General features: G+C 41.4%; 1 protein-coding gene and 2 pseudogenes across 2 annotated transcripts; 1 reads left to right on the top strand and 2 right to left on the bottom strand.

Moving 5' to 3' along the window:
* Positions 1-1,880: 1,880 nt before the first annotated feature.
* On the bottom strand, positions 1,881-4,165 carry LOC143616109 (short-chain dehydrogenase reductase 5-like; annotated as a pseudogene).
* A 12,434-nt stretch (positions 4,166-16,599) lies between these two features.
* Positions 16,600-19,392, top strand: LOC143616108 (uncharacterized). The gene is made up of 7 exons (XM_077089046.1): positions 16,600-16,777; positions 16,873-16,972; positions 18,591-18,686; positions 18,755-18,807; positions 18,899-18,947; positions 19,037-19,084; positions 19,161-19,392. Exons 1-7 carry the CDS (start codon positions 16,758-16,760, stop codon positions 19,248-19,250), a joined length of 456 nt encoding a protein of 151 aa, XP_076945161.1. The 5' UTR covers positions 16,600-16,757; the 3' UTR covers positions 19,251-19,392.
* A 38-nt stretch (positions 19,393-19,430) lies between these two features.
* On the bottom strand, positions 19,431-22,021 carry LOC143616103 (putative protein phosphatase 2C 2; annotated as a pseudogene). The gene is made up of 3 exons (XR_013150603.1): positions 21,898-22,021; positions 20,378-20,589; positions 19,431-19,998 (listed from the first exon to the last, which is right to left on the bottom strand). The product of XR_013150603.1 is annotated as a putative protein phosphatase 2C 2 (transcript).
* Between the last annotated feature and the right edge of the window lie 474 nt (positions 22,022-22,495).

Raw genomic sequence — 22,495 nt, 5'->3', positions numbered from 1 at the left:
TTTTTACTATAAAAGTATTTCTTAATTATAAAAATATTTTTTTTTAAAATGTAATTTTTAGTATATCCATATTTATAGGATTTTCATATAAAATATTTGGTAAAATTAATTTTTAATATAATGATATGTTATAACTCGTTTAAGGGTTATTTAGGTTTGATGAGACTCATATTCGTGAGTTCGGATCAAATGCATGAGAAACCTTTATTTACAAACAATGCAATCTGGTGGCTTGAGATGATGTAGGAAACAACCACCGAGTTTTTAAAGATTCCGTTTACATATTTAAGATTTATAAAATTTGTTCGGTAGGTAGGCCCTTTGGGTCTGATTATAATTTGAGATTTCAGCAAGGAGAAGGGCAGCCAGGTCTGAGCCAGTCCAACTATAATTGAGATCTATTCTTCATCCTTAAAAATTGAATCGTCTGGTGGTGCTGACTCAACGAATAGTACTGAATGGTGAATAGTATTTTTGTTGTTGAAAACTTTATCATTACGTGTCGTTCATAGACATCAACATGTTTTTAAAATTATTGTTTGCACCAATTTTTTTTGGACTTTTCCGTAAGTTATATGATGTGTCAGTAGATATACAATTGAGAATTTTATAAATAGGATGTATTTTACATCATTGACCGATGATGTGCTAGATCAAGTTAGCTAGGCTACATAAGACAAGTTGGGTAAATGATCGTCAACAAGAGTGTGTTAGATTTATTCGTAACGGGGCTCGTAACACCAGTTTATTTGGGTGTTGATAACTTGATATACTACTATACTAGTAACAAATGCGTGGAACCAATTAAAAGTGCCAATTCACGGTATTTTTTTTGGCCTTTTCCATATCTAATATATTAGAGATCATTGGATGCTCCCTAACCAAAATTAAGTTAATTAGGGGTGCAATGTGCATGATCAGTTAATGCATGATTATTCGTATGACAAATTAGCATGAATCTAAACACATATAATTAGAGTCACACGCAATCACATGGCAATGTTTACAACTATTCACAATTTCACATGTTCAACATGGAAAATCAGACAAATTGTTCTTACAACTTAAATTAATAATTCACAATTTGTTACTTACATTTAATTTGGAATTACATATATTTGAACTTGCATATGTAGCTAAGAATCATTTATATACCAGTTAACAGTTATTTTTTTATGATTATATGTTCTAATTAACTTAATATATAGTCATCCCATCTAATTAGAACAGATTTGTTACTTCTGTTTCTGTTGGTTGTTGTTAAACACAGGGTCACTTGTTTTACGCGTTCCTCAAGACCAACATAGAACATCTTGTTATTCTAGGTCTACACCGGTTGTTTGTTTATGTTTAACAATATCAGACTCGTTAGCTTCTACAGAATCTTAGTTACATATATCTGACAAGACCAGGAACTTGTATCTATTAGCAATGGATCGATCGATATTTGATTATGTGTCTAGAGATAAGTATAAGAACTTAATTTGAATTGCTCTTGTACTCTTGTATGGGTTTAAATGTTTTATTCTACTTTACTTTATTTAGCTTTGGGGTTTAGCTAGTTTACACTTTGCACAAAGATAATAGTAACTCACTAGTCACTACTCATTAGCACTTACATATTCTTGTACTTGTAAGCCGGCAAAAACCTTAAATCAAGCATCACCCCACATGCTGCTCCCCACTACTTCATCACACGTTCAAAATTTTATAAATTAACAATTTAATATAACATTAAAATCCCACAACTTGAAAATTGCAATCTTCCAAATATCAAAATATCCCCTAATCCACGGAATAAAAATAAAATAAAACGGGTGTACGTCAATATAGGCGTACTGTCCTGCTATATCAAACATGATAGAGGTAAATCACGTGTCTCAGAGTAAATTACAAGGACTTTATTTAACGGAGTAGCTATGACTGACTACCGTAAACCCTCCGTCAACACCCAAATTCTGTCCACTCACATAAACCGATTTATCCGAAGCCAAAAACAACGCCGCCTCGGCCACATGTTTCGCCTTTAATACCATACCTTTTAAATTCCCAGTCTCACAACAATTTGCCTCCACCTGGCTCGGCTCCAGACTATAAGCGGCGTCGCCACACCAAACGGCGAAATGCAGTTCACTCGAATCCCATAAACCCCCAGCTCATTGCAAGCCGACCTCATCAAGCCGATTATAGCATGTTTCGAAGCCGTGTAAGCGTGAGGACCGGCTCCTCCAATAGAAGCCGCCACACTGGCGGTACATATTATGGAGCCGCGTATACCTTTGGCTACCATAACACGAGCCGCGTGTTTGATTGTTGCAGCCACCCCACGCGCGTTGATAGACATGGTGTTGTCAAATGCGTCTAGGTCCATGTCTAGTAATGTGGACATGGGGCCCATGACTCCGGCATTGCTGAAGAGGATGTCGAGTGAGCCGTATTTGGTAACGGCGTGGCTCACGGCGGCTTCTACTTGTTTTTCGTCCCTGACGTCACACCAGCAGCAGGAGATGTTGTTGGAGTCTGTAGAGGTGATGAGTTGGTGAGCTAAGTCATCTTGGACGTCGGCGATGATGACGCGGCCCCGTGCTCCAGGAATAGCCTTGCGGCGGCTTCGCCGATGCCGCTTGCGCCACCGGTGATGAGGGCCACTTTACCCTCCAATATATACATGCATATATATCATATATGTACCATAAGATGATTAGCAATCATTAGAAAAGATATGTACATGTTTATGCACCATAAGATGAAGCTTGGACTCAGATATCGGGGACCAGACTCAAAATGTATACAAAATTTCATAAACGAAGGGGGTATGCTTGAATTTTCGTTCGAAACCAGTTAAATTTACTATAAAAAATTTCGGACGAAAACGGGTAACTTTACACAACTGCAAAAAAAAAAAACAGCCCCGACTCCAACTAACCTTCGCCACTGTATGTACCATATGAAGCCTATGATGCTTAGCTACAACTCCTCGATCTGTCTGATTTCACATCATCAAACTGTCATTTACAAAACACTCACACAAAAGTTTTCACCAAAAAGTCAAACTTTGAAAATCATTGGTAGGAACAATATCACGATCACTGACCATAAGTGGTCAAAACTTTAAAATATATTCGTTAGAGTGGACGTCCGATTAATATCAGGACGGCTGTTCTAGCCATAGAGAGGCAACCTTTAAATTTTTTTGACCAAGACGGTTGTCTGACTTTTATCAAAGTGGCCGTATTAAATGGTGTGAGATTAAATGTCAGATGATGTGTGTATAGCCGACCAGTATATAGACATGAATATAAGATATGAAGAAGAAGAAGAAGATCGAATTGAAGTATATTGAGCAAGTTAGTTAATTAATCTGGGCTTGCTCGTCATAGCTGCTGATGGGATGAATGATTATTGCTTAAAGGAAGGATATGATGGATGGATCTCACTGATCGATTTCTATATTTCCTTCTTTTACATAATGGCTAGTAAAGAGAAGAACCTATTTATAACACATTGGAAAGATGAAATGCACATGGAACTATGTGTAAAGTATATTTATTAAGTATAGATATTTAATAAAAACCCAAGTAGAGTAGCGTATAATTGTATAAATGTGTCTATAATCTTTATAATATTTATATCAGTGATACGTAAGGAGTTACGTGACTGTTTAACCTATTTTATTTCTAACTGCCGTGACTCATATCTATCAAATACTGTTACGAACTTCGGAGCTCACCAGTGTTTGGTCATGATTCTCTATTGAATAACCCGAGTAAGGAAATAAATAGTAAAAAACAGTGTGTTTAATATATAAAAAAATAAGTGCTTTTTTTTAAATAAAACAGTGAAAGCTAAATAATTCGAATTTGAAATTTCAGGTTGAATCGGTTTGAAAATCACAAATTCGAATTCAATTCTAAGCGTATTACGAGTTCAATTTGGATGCAGACCTGATTCAAAAATTTGAAAACCAAATTAAAATGAACACATGTATTAGAGAAGATATCATCGGTTCAATTTGGATGCAAACATGATTCAAAAATTCAAGTTCTGCTGAGTTTACATTTCACTAATTGTTTTTGTTTAATTCAAATACTGATCACCACCGGTATCGGGGAAGATGTCATGGGTTTAGCCCAAGAACGGAAACTCGTAATCTACCTTTCATCATCACCCATTAGTTTTATTCTTTTGATGTGTATCAACACGAACATGTATGTGTGTTTATTGCTTGTTTTATTTGGATTTAAAACCACAAGTAGCTACATCTTGAGTTTTTACTTGGTCTTAGACAACTTTTTTGCTAAGGCGCTAGACTTTTTATTGTGTTTATTAACTGCTTGTTTTTATTTGGTGGCTTATCATTATGAATGTTTCTATGTGTAATTAATTGTTTTATCTCGTTAGTATTGTCATAGAGCTTAGATGGTCTTCAAAGATTTGTGACATACTTTTTGAAGTTAGAAACTATAGAGATGCGTAAAATGCTCAAAAGAGTTTCAATATTCACTTACAATTGTGAGGGTACTTACAATTGTGAGGGTGTTTGGGATTCCTTATTTTCCTTCCTTGTAACTTTTAATTAAGTTAATAAGTTACATAAAAGTAACTTATGGAACTTTTCCTCTCACAATATAAGTAATCCCAAATACATATTACTTTTCAAAAAGTTTATAAGTTATAAGTTGGTGAAAATAAGCAATCCCAAACACCCCCTATATTTACAACCTCAAGCACACAAAATACGAGAACTCTCGATTAGTTAATTTGGTTGAGGCTATTAACCTACCGTGCTCACTCCTAGAACTTTTGCCTGTATTCATATAATGTTTCTCTATATGATATAGAGATGGTTGTAAAAAAATTATGCATGAGTGTTTATTGATTATAACAGGTTGAAAGGGAAAACCATTGTACGAGTCAGATGCGGTTATTAATTGATCAGATTAGTATGCAGAAACAAAGGAACATTGATATTTATTATAAACCCTAACTCAGGATATGTTAATTAACAACTTATCAGCACTATGAGGAAGAGAAACCAGATATTAAGATCGCTTTAACTTATCAACACTATGAGTAAGAGAAACCAGATATTAAGATCGAAGCATATACATAAGATTATGTCATGGAGTTAGAGAAAAATGATATTATCAAGAAGATTATGAGCAAACCTCACAAAATGATTGATCTTGATCCCCTCTATCAAAACATACTCTTTTTATGCACTTGGGACTTGAGAGTACCTTGGGAGGCTTCCTATTTTGCACCAAACAACCCTTCAGCTTTACCATCGTACACTTCTAGTCCTATAACCTATTAGATACAAACCAACGAGACGGGAACTAATCAATTTTAACATACTGAATTTGACTCAAAGCTTAAGTTTTGCAAATGAATTGATTTCTCTTAATAAGATGGGGGTGGTGTATGAAGAGGCTTCTGATGTAAATATTGTTTCTAAGAAGTATGGCCTGCATCCAAGTCAGATATACCATACAGAGCATAAAACACCCAAATAGTTGAACAAAAAGCCAAAAGGACGAGTCCACATGCACACAACCTTAATAAACCTACCTAGAGATGCCATTTAAGGGGGGTGAAGAAACACTAATCGACCCCGGGCAGATTACGGATAATCTGGGGGTTAAGTAGATGTTTCCCACGAGGGGTTAGGTCCGGCAAAGATGGTTCTTCTGATGACCTGCAAAACAGACACCGTGAGCTCGTCACTGAGAAGGGGGGGTACCTCCTTGTGACCACCCTTCGGCGTGAGAATCAGACTAGATTGCTCTTGAATATAAGTGTATATTAAAAGATTGCTAGAGAAGATAAGATAAGATAATAATACCATTCCAAGGTGTTGGAGTATTTATAGCCGAAGGTAGGTTTCCAAGAAGGTACAGCCGGCTGAATAGTATTCCTGTTCTGCCAACTGTGGGCTACGCACATGCCATGCTGGTGGTTGGTGGGTAGGCAGCGGCTGATAGTGACCAGGCCGGCTGTGTACTATTCCTTTTCCACCAACTGCAGTCTATGCACGTGCTACGACAGGTTGGTGAGTATGCAGCGGCTGATAGTGACATTAAGTAATAGAGCATGCTGCTCGTTGTACTGTTGTCAGTGAGCTGTCGCAGCTTTGGTCAGATCTTTTGTCCATACCTCGTCAGGTACAGTACAAAAGATCCTCCAGTAGCGTACGGACTGGCTCATTTGGGCGGGAGTTTTCCCGGCTTTGGGCGGGAATATTCCCGGCTTGCTCACTCCTTCTTCAGGTGACATTACTGAATTATTTAAGAGTTAAGTGCCTTGTGCGTGTAGCCTTGCTGCGCGGGTAGCCTTCCCTGATGTCTAGTATCCGTTGCTGCGGGAACAGGCGGAGTACGTCGACCATTGGGAGGCTTTTCCTGCGGGAACAGCTTGCGTACTGCGCGTAAGGACGTCACGTCTCTGAGCATGGTGGGTCCTGCGGATCCAGTTGGTTTCTGCGCAGACGTCTCTCTTCAAGGTGAGTCTTGCGAGTTTAGCCTTTGCGCAGACGTCCCTGTTGAAGGTGAGTCTTGCGGGTTCAACTGCGCAGACGTCCCTCTTTGAGGTGAGTCTTGCGGGTCCAACTGGGCTCTGCTGGGACCTACCTCTTCAATTCCCCAGTCCGATGTTCTTCTCATGAATTGTTAATAAGTGAGGTGAACTTTTGGACTTAAGCAAAGGGTTTTGAAAAGGGTTTAGTTTTAAGGTTTTCCATGGGGATTTTTCCCGCGGAAGTCCTAATGTCACGTGCAGAAATTCCCGACTTTTCTGCTTGATCTTTGGGTATGATGCGGGTAGGTCTGTAACCTCCTCGCAAGTCAGGAGCATTGAGTTCCACTTGTGTAGATTCTCCATGAGGTTTTGGTAGTTTTGAACATAGTGATCAATTATGTTAAACAACCAATTCCATCTTGGAGCTTCAAACAATCTAGTTCTCGACGTTCCCGCTATGCGGGGATGTTATTCCCGTTTCCGCAAGCATGGCCCAGAAGATCCTTCTTGGTTTCAATTCCCTGCGGAGTGCTAGGTATGTGAAGGGTTTCGCCTTGACACTGTACCCGCACTCGTCTTATAGTTACTTTACTTCCAAGGTATTCCTGCCTTCAATTCCCTGCGGGTGCTAAGTATGTGAAGGGTTTTGCCTTGACACTTTACCCGCACCCGTCTTATAGTTACTTGGTTGCCGAGGTATTCTTGGCTTCAATTCCCTGCAGGTGCTAAGTATGTGAAGGGTTTTGCCTTAACACTGTACTCGCACCTGTCTTATAGTTACTTGGTTGCCAAGGTAAGGGGTATAGTCCCGCTTACTTTTGAATCTTTTTGAATCTTTTTGAAATTCGAAGAGTTGGTGAAAGGATAAGAACAGTCCAAACTGTTGAAGGGACGGTTGCGTAGTCCGACGGTTTCTTCTGACAGTTTCGGGACGTGCAGGAAGTTATGGCGACGTGACAGTATATGGTCAATCCAGACGCTTTTTCAGGCGCGTGGGCGCGAGTTTTCGGGCGTGTGGCCGCGAAGTTTACGGCGCGCGTCCTGTCAACAGCTGTTGCCAGCTTGCTTTTTCCACGTGTCATAGTTTCATTACACCAGCGTTTTCCTCTCTCTTCCGAATTAAATTCATCGCATTCATTGCTATGAGTATATAAAGGGGGAGAGGGTGCATCTTAAGCCACACCTTCACTTCACTCTTCTTCTTCTAAGCGATTTCCGGCGAATACTCTAACTTTTCCGTCGAGCATTCTCCTGAAATCGTTCTTCTTTACATCCTCCACAACATGTCTTCTCATGATCTTGAAGTTACTGCTGAAGAGTCGGACGTGTATTCTGAGAACCCGACGTCCACTTCTGATAGGGACGATAAGAGTACTGCTGGCGAGTGCCAGTGTGCTCTTCCCGTCGACCAGTATCAGTACATTGTCAGGAAGTTCATGCTCGAGCCTTTCGAGCCTGAGTTTCCTGAGCCACACCAGACGGTGTACGATGCCCCCAAGGGCAAAATAGGGGTGTATGCTGCATTCTTCATCTATGGGAATCTCAGGTTCCCATTAACGAAGTTTGTGTACCGTGTTTTGGAGAGACACGGTGTACATCTGACGGAGGTGCACCCGATGGCGATCGCTAAAGTTCGCCATTTTGAATGGGTGTGCCTCATTCTAGGCGTGGAGCCCCATGTTGACCGCCTGATGACCTTCTATTCCTGGAGGTGCATCCAGGGGTGGTATACCTTGGTCACTCGGATCAAGGGTTTGAAGATCTGCTCTACCGAGCGCAGTCTTCGGTCTTGGAAGCGGGAGTTCTTTTACATCTCCGCTCGCGTCGTCCCCATAGCGATGACGTTCAAGAACGAGAGAGATCTCCCGAACCTTCACGCCTCCAACTACCAGGAGGCGGAATGGTTCTCCAAGATTTCCAGGGTCCAGTCTCCAGTTTACCGCTTTGCGGAGTCCGGGATGGTGATGCTCGGTATGAGCCGGGTGTGGAAGGATGCTGGGGCGGAGGCGCCACAAGTTCCCATCGTCCTTGAATACGGTTTGAACTCTATCCCTTACGGTATGCTTCATCTTCTTTGCTGATTTAAAGTTTTCTTCTAACTGTTTTTCTTTTGTTTTCAGAGGGAAACGACCTACAATCGCTCCTGCATCCGCGGGAAGCTGGTGGTCCCGCTCGGATGGGTACCCGTGCTCTTGATGAGAACGAGTTGCCCATCTTGGAGCAAACGGCGGATCGGTTTGTGGAGGTCTACCCGCCGGGCCATGAGATTTTGAGTGCCACGCGGCCAGGTAAGGAACTTTTTAACCCCCGCCCTCTCCATGCTCAAACCTCTGCTGGAATTCCTCTAATCTTGTCATCTTCTGATGAGGAATCCGCAGATGGTCCTTTCTTCGCGAGGAGGAAGAAGGCTGCTGGCGGGAAGGGCAAGGCGAAGGTTGCCTCCGCCGATCAGGTTAACCGGTCTGACTCGGAGACCGAGAGCGAGGAGGCGGAGGGGAACCCTGGTGGTGGTGAGACCACTGTTCCAGAGGTTGAGACAGCTGTCACCTCTGAGCAGCCCAGGATGACGACGGTGAGCGGCGTGAAGAGGCCGGCTCCATCGGGTTCGTCCCCGCCTATCAGAACCTTCAAGCTGAAGAGAACTCGTAAGTATAATTTTCATTTACTTTAACTGCATATCATTCCGCCATTATATTTAACTATCTTGTCTTCATGCAGGCGTGGATGCAACTGCATTCCAAAGTGATGCGGGAAGGAGCAGTTCTGGACCCATGACGGTAGGTTTGGTCAACCTACCCGAGGCGACGACCCAGGCGGCTACGCCTGTTTGCAGTATTGGTTCATTGGCTCATCCTGTTGAGGCAACAGTTCCAACTGTAACGTCATCTCCGCCGGCTGTCAGTGCCATATTCACGGCGTCTTTCACTGAGCCGGCGGTGAGTTTTTCTGCGGGTTCTTCCGCAGCGGCGGCCACGGTTGTGAGTTCACCTCCAGTGAGTTCACCACCGATGGTCTCTACCGCGGCGGCTTCAACAGTGCCTCCGGCACCGGCGAGTACCTCGCCCCCGGCCGGTTCAGCAGGTATGTTTGGGGCTTCTAGCCAATCTCTGCCTCCTTCCCATCTGCCTGACCTCTTGGATGGATATCCGTTAGGTTCGGGTGATGGGTTTGGCGGCTACCGGCCTACCGTCGACCCTACAGGTGCGTAGGGTTATTTTGGTCTATTCTCTGTTTTTTTTATCATCTTTTCCTAACTGCTTTTTGTTTTTGCAGTGTCGGATTCGAATGAGGTGTATGTTCCACGGTGGAACATCCGCCGGGGAACAACCCTTCGGACGGCTGTGGACTGCGTCGAGTGGGCGCGTCACGCGGCCCCCAGTGGTGCACTGGGAGAAGCTATGTCAAGCTACCAGGAGGGTAGGCTGACAAACGAGCTTCGAATTCTCCTTGCCCGGATGCAGTCGCGCGTCGAGCTGCTTTGTCGTGAAAACGACAAGTTAAAGGCTGCGCGTATCCAAGAAGTGGCTCAGGCGCGGGCTATCCGGGAGGAGAACAGGAGACTTTCCGCAATTGCTGCGGAGAAGGAAAAGGCCTTCAAGGCCCTTGAGGTTGAAGTTCAGGCCCGTCTCGAGGCCCGTTCCAAGGCTACCCAAGCTGTTAACGAACAGCTTCGGTTGGCTAAGGAAACTGCGCGGAACGCAACCGAGAGGGCCACCAAGGCTGAAGCTGTTGCGGAGCCTCTGCGTGCCGAGAATGAGGAGCTCAAAGCCAAACTAGAGAGGCTCCAGCAGGCTCATGACGCCTTGGCCATGGAAGACGCCAAGAAGCTTCAAGAGATCTTGGATCAGAGGGGTATGCTTGACCATACTGAGCGTAAGCTAAAGGGCGTTGAAGAGGCTGCTGCTAAGGAAGTGTTGCTTGCCAACCTTAACAAAAGTGAAGCCGAACGCGCCCGTAACCAAGCTCAAGCTGCCCTCCAGGAGGCTCTGGTTACCAAGGAATGGCTTCTACGAGAAGCGTTGTCGCAGGTAAGCTTAGCTTCATAACGTCTTTACGCTTTTCTTTGTACTTAGAAAAGGTTTTGATAGTTGGTATTTTGTAGGTTGTGCATCGGGTCTTCACGGACACATCATACGACGATGCCATGAGCACAGCCCTCAACGCTTCTCATGAGGATGGGGGAAAGGCTGGCTTCCTGCTTGGTCTAGGGTTTGTTGAGAAGGGCATCCCGCCTTCCAACTTCCCTCTTTATGATGTGGATACTGAAGCTGCGTATGACCAAGCAGTGAATCAGTATGCTGCCTTCCCGCATCCTGTGGTGGAGAAGGTGAACGAAGTTGCTGCCGCTGATGATGGGCTAACTATCCTCAAGACTTTCCTTGAACCGCCACAGCCAACTGATGGTGCGGGTACAAGTGGGTTTGGAGGGAGTGGTCCTGAAGTTTGAACCTTGAGATCCCTTCCCACTGTTAAGATAGGTTTATGTTTTTGTATAGATTTACACTCTTGTAGGCGGGTAGATACCCGGTCATTCTTGTAATACTTGAATTTTTATGGAATGTATAAATCTTTGTGCGGGTAGGACCGCCACTTTCACTGGATGACTTGCTTTATAGACGTTATATGACTTGCTCATGCATATTATAGCTTAATTTGGCACTTGTTTTGCCGCATAAACCATATATGATTCGCTCGTGCATACTTTAACTTAGCAAATTTCCAAGTGTTTTGAACAAGTTAACCGTTCGACGCGCAGTTGTCAATAGGTTAGTGTTCAGTTTCCTCTATCATGATTGTGCGGGTAGGACCGTCACTTTCATTTAGTGGGATGACCGATCTTCACCTATAACTGACCTGCGTGAAGGTTTGCCGTTTTTTGTGTTTATGCGAGTTTTGCCGCCGTCCACACGCAACAACTTTTCACACTTATTTATGCGGTGAATACCGGCATATCAGTGTGTTGAATAAGTTAACCGTTCGACGCGCGGTTGTCAATAGGTTAGTTCGGTTTCCTCTATCATGATCTGTGCGGTTAGGACCGGCACTTTCATTTAGTGGGATGACCCAACTTTACCTATAACTGACCTACGTGAAGGTTGTCATCATCTGTTTTTTGTGCTTACGCGGGTTTTGCCGCCGTCCACACGCAACGATTTCTTCACACTTATTTATGCGGTGAAAACCGGCATATCAGTGTTTTGAATAAATTAACCGTTCGACGCGCGGTTGTCAATAGGTTAGTTCGGTTTCCTCTATCATGATTTGTGCAGGTAGGACCGGCACTTTCATTTAGTGGGATGACCCAACTTTACCTATAACTGACCTGCGTGAAGGTTGGCCGTTTTTTGTGTTTATGCGGGTTTTGCCGCCTTCCACACGCAACGACTTACTTCCCCACTTATGTATGCGGTGAAGACCGGCATATCAGTGTGGAAAGTTCATAAGTATAAATGTAAGATTATCAGCGTCAATGTGATAAGGAGAATCATTTCCATTAGAAGTGGCTCTGGGCCTTTTCTTTTACAAGTTTGGAATTGATCTACATGCAGACTGTGTAATTGAGCTCCCTTCCATGTTCTTGGGATGGGAGTGTCATCGAGCCTTTCGAGCCGATATGCACTTGGTTCGGAATCTCGTTGTTTACGCAGTATGTAGTCTCCAACATTGAAGCTGCAGTTTCATTCGTGTTTTTCCCAACTGGGGTTCAACACGCATTAGCCTGCTCAGCGTTCATTACGCCACGAGGTGCGTGAGCGTCCCATCTCTGACAAATGCTTCGACGATGTCCTTCAAGTCTAAGCATTCGTCGGTGGTGTGGCCTCTTGTCCTGTGGAAGTCACAGAATTTGCTCTGATCAGCGTTGTGACGCTCTCGGATTATTGGAGCCTTTGGCCATGGGAGCCTCTCGGTGTCAAATATTTCGGTGACGCTTTTGGTGAGTGGCGTCCATCTGGAGTTCCGGTTCGATGACCGCATGTTATTCTTTCCGCCTAACCGAGGGTGCGAGCCGGATGAGGTGTCAAAGTTTACCCTTGACTGCCAAATACCTAGCTTCCTCTTTTTGTTTCGTCGGGCGGTAAGGACATTGTTTTCTCTTGTTTTCTGGGTGTAGAGGTTTGTGCTCTGGGGAAGATCTCTACCCAGTTGCTTTTCCGTTTCCGCGAAGCGTTTAGCTGCTGTCATGATGGCATCCCATGTGGATGGCATGCCATCTTTACCTGTTAAGGTGCGGATGAGCTCTGGGTCTTTCGCGCCCTGGATGAAAGCAGCGCGAACAAGATCTTCACTAATACTGCCCAGACTTAGCTTCTTTGAATTGAAGCGCGTGATGAAGTCTAGTAAAGACTCATCTTCCTCTCGGATGCAGTTGAGGATTGTCCATTGCTCTTCAGTGTACTTTCTTTGTTGACTGAAGTGTTGGCTGAACTTCTGTTGGAAGTCTGCCCAATCGTAGATGTGGTGGACCGGTAGACGGTCGAACCACGCTCTGGCTGCTCCAACCAGCGTCATCTGGAACATATAACACCACGTGGGTTCCGTCCAGTTGCTGACGGTTGCCCCCGCTATGAATCTGTTCAAATGATCATCTGGGTCGGATATACCATCATAAGTGCCGATGTTGGACATCTGTTTGGCACTTCTTGGGGCGATTGCTTCCGCAATGTCCCTTGCAAACTTGGAGGTTCCTGCATTTGCAGCGGTTGGTCTGAAGGTTTTAGAGAAGTCGCGTGGGTTTCCCTCCGCGTTCCTTGGTTTGAAGGTGACTCCGAAATTCCTTCTTGGTTGGAAGTCCGTTTCCTTACGCTTCCCTTTCGCCCTATGGCGAGGGTTTGCGTCGGTGTCGGATTCCTCCGAGTACTCGCACTCACTACTCATGTTGAGCTGTTGAGTGCTTCCAAATTCGTCAGCCTGTTGGATGGAACGTAAGCGTTCGTCCAACTCAGCTTGGAATTCCTTCTGACGTGCTTCCGCCCACGCTTTAACTTGTTCAAGTGTTTGGCGGGGGGGCCTCGTCTGTTGTCTTTCCACCTAGGTATCAATGAATCCCAAGGGAAGATTGTTTACTGCACTTGCCCCGGCTTGGGTAACCGGGGTAGTGTTCGTAAAATTTACTGCACTTTCCCCGGCTTGAGTAACCGGGGTAGTGTTCGTAAAATTTGTGTACTCGCCGGTGTTCCTCCCAGTAGCTGGGGTTGTGATTACCGGGGTTTCTTGGTCACTCGCTGGCCTTGGGACCGGAGTAACGTTAACCATCTTTCCAGAAGTTTTGAAAAAAAAACTGAAAAAGATTCAAGTTCTAGCTTTTATGCACGGATGGCGCCAATGAAGAAACACTAATCGACCCCGGGCAGATTACGGATAATCTGGGGGTTAAGTAGATGTTTCCCACGAGGGGTTAGGTCCGGCAAAGATGATTCTTCTGATGACCTGCAAAACAGACACCGTGAGCTCGTCACTGAGAAGGGGGGGTACCTCCTTGTGACCACCCTCCGGCGTGAGAATCAGACTAGATTGCTCTTGAATATAAGTGTATATTAAGAGATTGCTAGAGAAGATAAGATAAGATAATAATACCATTCCAAGGTGTTGGAGTATTTATAGCCGAAGGTAGGTTTCCAAGAAGGTACAGCCGGCTGAATAGTATTCCTGTTCTGCCAACTGTGGGCTACGCACATGCCATGCTGGTGGTTGGTGGGTAGGCAGCGGCTGATAGTGACCAGGCCGGCTGTGTACTATTCCTTTTCCACCAACTGCAGGCTATGCACGTGCTACGACAGGTTGGTGAGTAGGCAGCGGCTGATAGTGACATTAAGTAATAGAGCATGCTGCTCGTTGTACTGTTGTCAGTGAGCTGTCGCAGCTTTGGTCAGATCTTTTGTCCATACCTCGTCAGGTACAGTACAAAAGATCCTCCAGTAGCGTACGGACTGGCTCATTTGGGCGGGAGTTTTCCCGGCTTTGGGCGGGAATATTCCCGGCTTGCTCACTCCTTCTTCAGGTGACATTACTGAATTATTTAAGAGTTAAGTGCCTTGTGCGTGTAGCCTTGCTGCGCGGGTAGCCTTCCCTGATGGCTAGTATCCGTTGCTGCGGGAACAGGCGGAGTACGTCGACCATTGGGAGGCTTTTCCTGCGGGAACAGCTTGCGTACTGCGCGTAAGGACGTCACGTCTCTGAGCATGGTGGGTCCTGCGGATCCAGTTGGTTTCTGCGCAGACGTCTCTCTTCAAGGTGAGTCTTGCGAGTTTAGCCTTTGCGCAGACGTCCCTGTTGAAGGTGAGTCTTGCGGGTTCAACTGCGCAGACGTCCCTCTTTGAGGTGAGTCTTGCGGGTCCAACTGGGCTCTGCTGGGACCTACCTCTTCAGGGGGTGTGGGGAGGGGGGGGGGGTTAACATTGCTGCAGAGTGGGGCTCGTCGGCTCAGCCTCCACTATCTCCACTACATTGGTCATGAGGGGGCAAAAGGATATTTTGACAACAACGTATTGTCCAATAACATTCCATTCATTCGACTATAAATAATGAACCATCTCCAACAGGTAAGACAATTCTGATTTATTGGCTCTCACTCATACTTCCTAATATTTACCACTTACTATACTGATTCTCACGTTAGAGGGTGGTTACATAAACCCTGTCTTCCTGTAACGAGGCCAATGAAGCTAACGACATTGTTACTTTTGAACTAAAATGTTTTAAAACAATAAAATAAGAATTACTATTGCCATCATGTCCTAAAATGTTACAGGAAAAATAAAATTAATGCCTTCCGATCAAGTTTTGAAAACACTGCCCAAAATATTTGATTTTTAAGTTATCCGTAATGGGGCGTTTCCCCATGATATGACATCTCCATGAAGCCCAAATACCACTACCCCTCGAGGCCCTTTTGTGATCGCAACATTTTTTCAACAAGTTGGATTGGCTTCATCCCATTTTCAATCAATCATTATCACTTATATTATTTTAATTTTTCACTGTCTTGGAGTATAATTTAAGTATTATTTTATTTTTACGAAATGGATAAAAGTGTAAAATCATTACCCATTATTTTAGTACTGTGCTTTTCATTTTTAATTCTTTTGAAATAGTACTGTATATTTGAAAAAATAATTTAGTTAGTTAAGGGGGCATGGAGATGGAGTGCACGCGGTGCTAGTCAATAGAGTCCAATAACGAACATCCAACGCCATAGACTTTCGATGAGCCCAAACAGCCAGTCTCCCGGTAGTCTAATGTCGTCTTCATCCGCAAGCGACGAATGATGCATGAGAAATGGTGACGTTGGAGATGTCACAGGCGTTCAGGTTTGGTGCATGATATTAAAGTTGGCATAGTAGATTATCATTATCGACTAATGTTAGCAAAGAAGGTGATGGTGATGGTGATGGCTACATCACACGACGTAGGAGAAGGAAAATAATGGCGTAGGATGGGGGTGTGCGTAGTGTGGTCTGGTTCGGTTTTGGGCTAAAACTAAAACTTCAATTTTTGGAGTTTTTGAAACCGTTCGGTTTCGGGTTTCATTTTGGTTTCGGTTCATCTTCAGTTTTTTCGGTTTTTGCCATTTGAGCTTGAAAATTTTAGGCCGACAAAAAAGTTGACAAAAAATTAATGAATTTAGGTATAAATAATTTTATTAATTGTAAAAATAATAGACTATTATACATCTGACAAAAAATATTTGAGTTACATATTTATTAAATTCTTATAAACTAGTTAATATAAAATAAAAAAATAGGAATTATGTTCGGTTTTTCCGGTTTCGAATAGGTTTTTCGGTTTCTTGCACACTCCTAGCGTAGGATGAAGGGTTAACGCAAGAACAACAAGTCGAGTCCAATTTGTTAAATTTTAAGCTTAGTTTTCTAATCCTTTATTTTTTTTTTCAGATTAAGGAGGTTGTTTTTATATAGTTAGCACATGTATCATGTACGTTTTTAAAACAATTTAGTTAAGTGCGTGGGGTCAGTTAAACAGAGTCCAATAAGTAACAACCACCACCACAGACTTTCGATGAGCTCCAAACAGTCTCCCACTGGATGTCGTCGTCCGCTGCCGTATTCTCCGTCTCCACCGTCGAACCCCGCCGCACAACAACCAGAACTGGCGTCCTCATTACATCCAAACTCTCACTGCCTTCTTCTCTATCTTCCTCATTCACCGGCCGACGGCCAATCAATCAAATCCATGGGCGTAATATCACAACCAAGTTTAAACCTAGAAGATCCACCGTTCTCATGGAATGGCAGGACTGCACGTACTGAAATATTATTTATTAATTAGTTATATGCTGTTAGTTAATTCAGATTTATAATTCTGTTTGATGATTAATTAATTGTGCTGCTTGTGCAGTGTTAAAATGGAAATTGATGTGCCAATTTCGGTAGCCTATAATTGTTACCTTGATAGGGAAGCTATTCCTCGATGGATGCCCTTCCTTTCATCCGTTAAGGTTCGTGCCGATAATAATGCTTTCACTCCGTTACTGTCAATTGGTTGCTGGTGTTAAGTTTTAGAAAAACCAAATTAGGCACTGATTATTGTTGTATTATAAGATCCTATCAGGCATAATTAGTAGCGTATCCATTGGATAATAATAATAATAAAAGTGTAATGGGAGGGTTATTTGTTCGGATATTAACTTCTTGGCATAAGTCTTATTGTTTTAAGCCGTTTTCCACATTTGATTCTTTTGAATCTCTTGATAGTTGATACGATACGTATCAAGTATTGATACTATATTGGCTTACTACTTATCTTTGCAGTTGGCAGAATACATATCATGACAGTCATGGTTGCCTAAACAAAATATATCATATATGATGACATTCTTAGCATAATACTTGCCTATGCATTCTTGTTGGCTTACTACCCGTCATGGTATTCTTGGTATTTTTACAATGTATATGGAAACTTGGATATGTTCTTATTTAAACTTGGCATCTAAGTTTATTCTAGTTTGGCAATCGATAAATAAGTAAGTTTGGCACTTTTATATTCATATGTCAGTATGTCACTATCTGTATTCCCGGATACAATCGTGCAGGCCACTGAAAGTTAAAATTTGTTTACAATCTTGCGACTGCATCATTTCTGGCCTTAGATTATTATGCTTTGTAGAATGCATAGTGGATCCACCATCTTGTATTAAGTTAAACACGTTTCTCTAAGAAATGTTGATGAGTGTTGTAGTACGTAAAACCATTACCCCGATTTATAATCTTTACTCAACACTTCCTGTGAAAATGCATTTTTTTAATTTACTCATAGGCATGACTGTGTGACTTTATCATTGAATTTTCCTATTTATTTCTCAACATGATCACATGCAAGTTATGGTACATTGTCCCTTTATCTCAATCAAAATACACAGTTTCAACATGCAGTGAATTAAACTTAAGCCCTCTCCTTGATGGATAATTGGATAGAGTTTAGTTGGTGCATGTATTAATTTATATACAGAAGCATATGTTCTTGTTTAAAAAGCAATGGGATTTCACATTGGTAGAAATAACGATCAGCGGTCGTTTTTCATTTAATCTCCTTTGGATGATTTTCTAAAATTCAGTATCATCTATATATACTTGCTTCTTCCGGAATAAGAGGTTTCTTTGAGTTTAACTGTTCAAATGTTGTCACAATAAGTTGGAGGCATAAAGCTCCACAAGATTTTATTCAACCCAATTGCTTGATAAACACAAGAAGTTGTTTTTGATAAGTGAACTTGAGTGGCAGCCTTTGTTCTTGTATGGTCGGATTTGCATTGAGTTCGTTGTGCCTTTGTCGTTCCTATTTTCCCTCAAAACTTGTTAGAATTTGGTAATAAAGATTATTAATCCCCTTTAAGTTGATTCTTCATCAAACAAATTGCTTGATAAAGTTTTTGTTGATGATGGTATCAAATACATTATAAGCCTTTTGCAAACATCAAGAAAACATCTTTTCTATTTGTCATCCAATTTTTCTCTTGTTGCATTTAAATATAAATCTACCCATACCACGTGGATTAAAAATTGGCATCTAGAATATCTGTTAAAAATTGTTTGAACAATGGAGTCTACTGTTTTCAGATATTAGAAGACAAACCCGACTTATCACGGTGGTCTCTCAAGTATAAAGCATTTGGACAAGATCTTGAATTCTCCTGGCTTGCTCGCAATATGCAGGTAACATCAAATAAAAAGCTATCCCTTGTACCTCTTATATCTTAATATCACACTGTTGAATCTTACAGCCAATCCCAAATCAAAAAATCCACTGGAGATCTTTAGAAGGTCTTCCCAACAGGTAAATCATTAATATGAGTAAATTTATCATACTTATTTTTGGTAAATTATTAGTGAAATGCTTTTTTTTTTTTTGTTTTTTTTTTTTACAGAGGAGCCGTTCGGTTTTTTCCTAAAGGTTCTTCATCATGTTTAGTTGAAGTAAGTCTCATTTGCCCAAAATCCGGTTTATTGTTTTAATCACATTCTTAGTTTTTATATAAGGCGATAATCGTATTTTCCTTTTATAGCTTACAGTTTCATATGAAGTACCTCAATTACTGTCTCCTGTGGCATCTGTAAGTACTTTCTTTTTGGCATCTTATTATATACTCGTGTTGATCTAACCAACTTTTCTTTAACTCTAACTATCAGGCGTTACAACCGTTCCTTCAAAACTTGTTGGGACGCGGCTTGGAAAGATTTGCAAATTATGCTAAGGCATACCAACCGGATTCAGCCTAAGTTCTTACTCTACATTATCAGTATAATTATTAATTAATATACAGTAAGATCACATTCTATTCTGTCGATTCGACCACATATTGGGCTAATCATTACAAATTTGAGGCAGGAACATGAAATGTTATTCGGCTTTTGTACATACAACAAAAAACTCATCTCTCATTTATCTACAACGATACACAAAATTTAAAAATATTTATTTATGGAGCAAACCCTTGAAACTGTACAATGCTTGTGCAGAAATGCTACAACATCCCGTGTGTCGTGGTGTTGTGTCTCTTTGCTGGTCTTTGGCAGTAAAACAAACAACTATGACAGTGAGATTGTCATACGTGCTAAGACGTAGGGCCTCCCTACAAGGTCTTTAGCACACTGTTCAGGGTCATCATGACGGCGTAATCCACAGCTCACAACTTTGACCGCTTGCTGACTTGAAATGACATCCCAAATCCCGTCACACCCAATTATCAAAAACTCATCTTCCTCGGTAAGGATTAGTTGTTGAATTTCTGGCTCTGATGTTAATGGTGTTGCTGACCCCCGAGGTAACTTCATATCCCAGTCACCTAAAGCCCGGGATACTGAAAGAACACCGTTAAGATATCCATCATCCACAAACCCGCCAAGCTCCTCTACACGCTTTCGTTCTGATGGATGAGTTGGCCTGTGGTCTTGTGACATGTTAATTGCTTTGCCTTTTCTGCAAAGAACGGCTCGACAGTCGCCTGCATTCGCTACCACAAGACGCCTGCACATAAAATGAACGTTTATCAGGTGTTTGGCGTTGCGTCTTGAATAAGATAACTAGTTGTAGGACATGGTGATTATTAAATGAGATGATCAAAACCAGGTCACTATATCCAAACAACATAAAGTGACAATTTTACAACTGGAGGATATAATAATCAGATAATTGACTGAAACCATTGTTCTCATAATCAGACCAGAGGCCAAAACTAGCTACATAACTTTTCAAATGGGTTGACTGGTTCAAACTTTTTTTTTTAATATTTTTTTTTTACTTCAAGTTCTATATTTTGTTTATTTCTAGTTTCATATTTTGTGTAAAATTAATTTGGCTATACATTTAACTTTTAAAAAACAATAATCTATGAAAATGAATCTACCTTCCTAAGAGTAGAGCTATCAATGCAGTAGTCCCAGAAGAGGTGCTAACGGTAGCTTCTTCGGCCAAGGCTAAATCAGCTGAAAGAAACGCCTTTCGGAGAGAAACCTCAACTTCATCTGTTTGAGATATTTGCGGATTTTGAAGAAATAACCGTTTAACATTATCCTTGATGTACGCCGCTGCTTCAGGTCCTCCATGACCATCAAAAACCTGCAGCATCCAGTCATCCACTGATTCATTACATCTAAATCTAGTAATTTTAGGTAGAGTGTGTGTATACACAAACGAGCCAAATGGGCTTGCTTAAAAGCTCGAACCAAGCTGAGTTTAAACATTCTCGAGCCTAAAAATAAGCTTGTTTGATAAACAAGCCTAGGACCGAGCTTCACTTTTTGATCCGGCTCGCCAGCCTATTATTTATATAATTTTTATTTAGTATATTTATTATTTAATATATTGTTATAACAATTAGTCAATTACTAATGTATGAAAAGTTATGATAAAAATAATTCATATTACGTCATACATAAAAGTTATTACTAATATATATATATATATATATAAATATATATATATATCTTTAATATATATAACCGAAAACATAACAATCCAACGTGTCGCGATGTGGTCGGTGCCCATTTTTGGAGTCACCAGATTTGTTTTTTTTTTAAATGGAGGCTTCCATGCACAACGGCGAAGCTTCATTGAGGCCCGGGGTGGCCCCGGTCCCCCTGTTTTTTTGCGCAGTAGTGTAAATTTACCTGTTTTCAGCCAAAAATTTTTATACGTAGTGTAAGTTTAACCTTTTTTCGGCCGAAAATTTGTGCCCCCCCTCGTTTGTGAAATTTTGTATACATTTTGAGCTCCCCCCCCCCCCCCCCCGGTGCCTCAATCCAAGCTTCGCCACTACTCGTGCATTTGACCCGAATTCATTATCAAACCAAGATATTTCTTAAACGGGTTATAACATCTCATTAAATTAAAAACTAATCTCACCAAATATTTGATACAGTAGGGATATACTAAAAATTACAATATGATTTATTTAAAAAAAAGATATATATTATAATTAAAAAAAAACCAATTATATAGTAAAAGAAATAAACAGGTCTTGGGTCTCATCAAACTCATATAGCTTTTAAACCGAGTTATAACATCTCATTTATTTGTGAAACAATTATTATCAAACCATAAGTATATTATTAACTTTCATACAATAAAAAAAATCAAAAAATAAATAAATATTAGAAACAAATAATATAAAACAATCCCCGTAATACGGAGGATAAAAACTAGTAATTTATATTACCTCATACATAAAAGTTATTACTATATACACAAAAATAAATATAGATATAAGTAAGATAGTAAATAGTAGAGTCAACCTGACCCGAGCTAGAGCTTTGAAATAGAGCTCAAAATAAGCCGAGCTTGAGTTCAAGCTTGAAAAACTACTCATCAGCTAAGCACGAGCTTAGACAAGCCCTGCTCGAAGCTTCAAAGATTCGTTACACGTACTTCGTAAAAGGCACTAGGATTTGGCACAGAGCTCAAATATGCAGACAAGTCATCTATCCTTATATGTTCATCTTCCATGTATCTTCGCGCCCCAATATCCGCATAACTACCCGATCTAATGCTCGGAAAAACCTTCCATATTAACAGATTCCTGATTCAAAGTTTAAAACATCCATCAATTCATGTTATGAATACAACCTACAAACTACAAATCCAGGTGTTATAAATTATAATAAAAGAAATAGAATTTGAATAGAAAGAATGACTAGTTACGAGATGAAGAGTTTGGTTGGCAGTGTCTTCTGCCGTCACCTTTGCTGATGCTTCGGTTATCATGTTCTTGTTTAACGAAGCGAATCAAATCAAATCAAATCAAATCAAATCACATCAAATGGTGTGACAGGGTGTTTGAATTATATATACATATATATGTGTTATTTGACTTTTTGGTTGTATATGTGACATATATAAAACCAAACAAAATAAAAGTCGTTGGACGCGTTTTATATTTCTCAACCCGCATCACCATTCGCGGGCTCGTCGCTGTCTGCTTTCTGGTTTTTGTTTAATATTCTAGTCTAAATTATTACGCACCACT

The sequence above is a fragment of the Bidens hawaiensis genome, unplaced genomic scaffold (assembly GCF_021521415.1).
Source record: "Bidens hawaiensis isolate Kalapana, Puna unplaced genomic scaffold, B.hawaiensis_p1.1 tig00045753_1, whole genome shotgun sequence".
Lineage (NCBI taxonomy): Eukaryota > Viridiplantae > Streptophyta > Magnoliopsida > Asterales > Asteraceae > Bidens > Bidens hawaiensis.
This window is presented reverse-complemented; position numbering and strand designations above follow the sequence as displayed.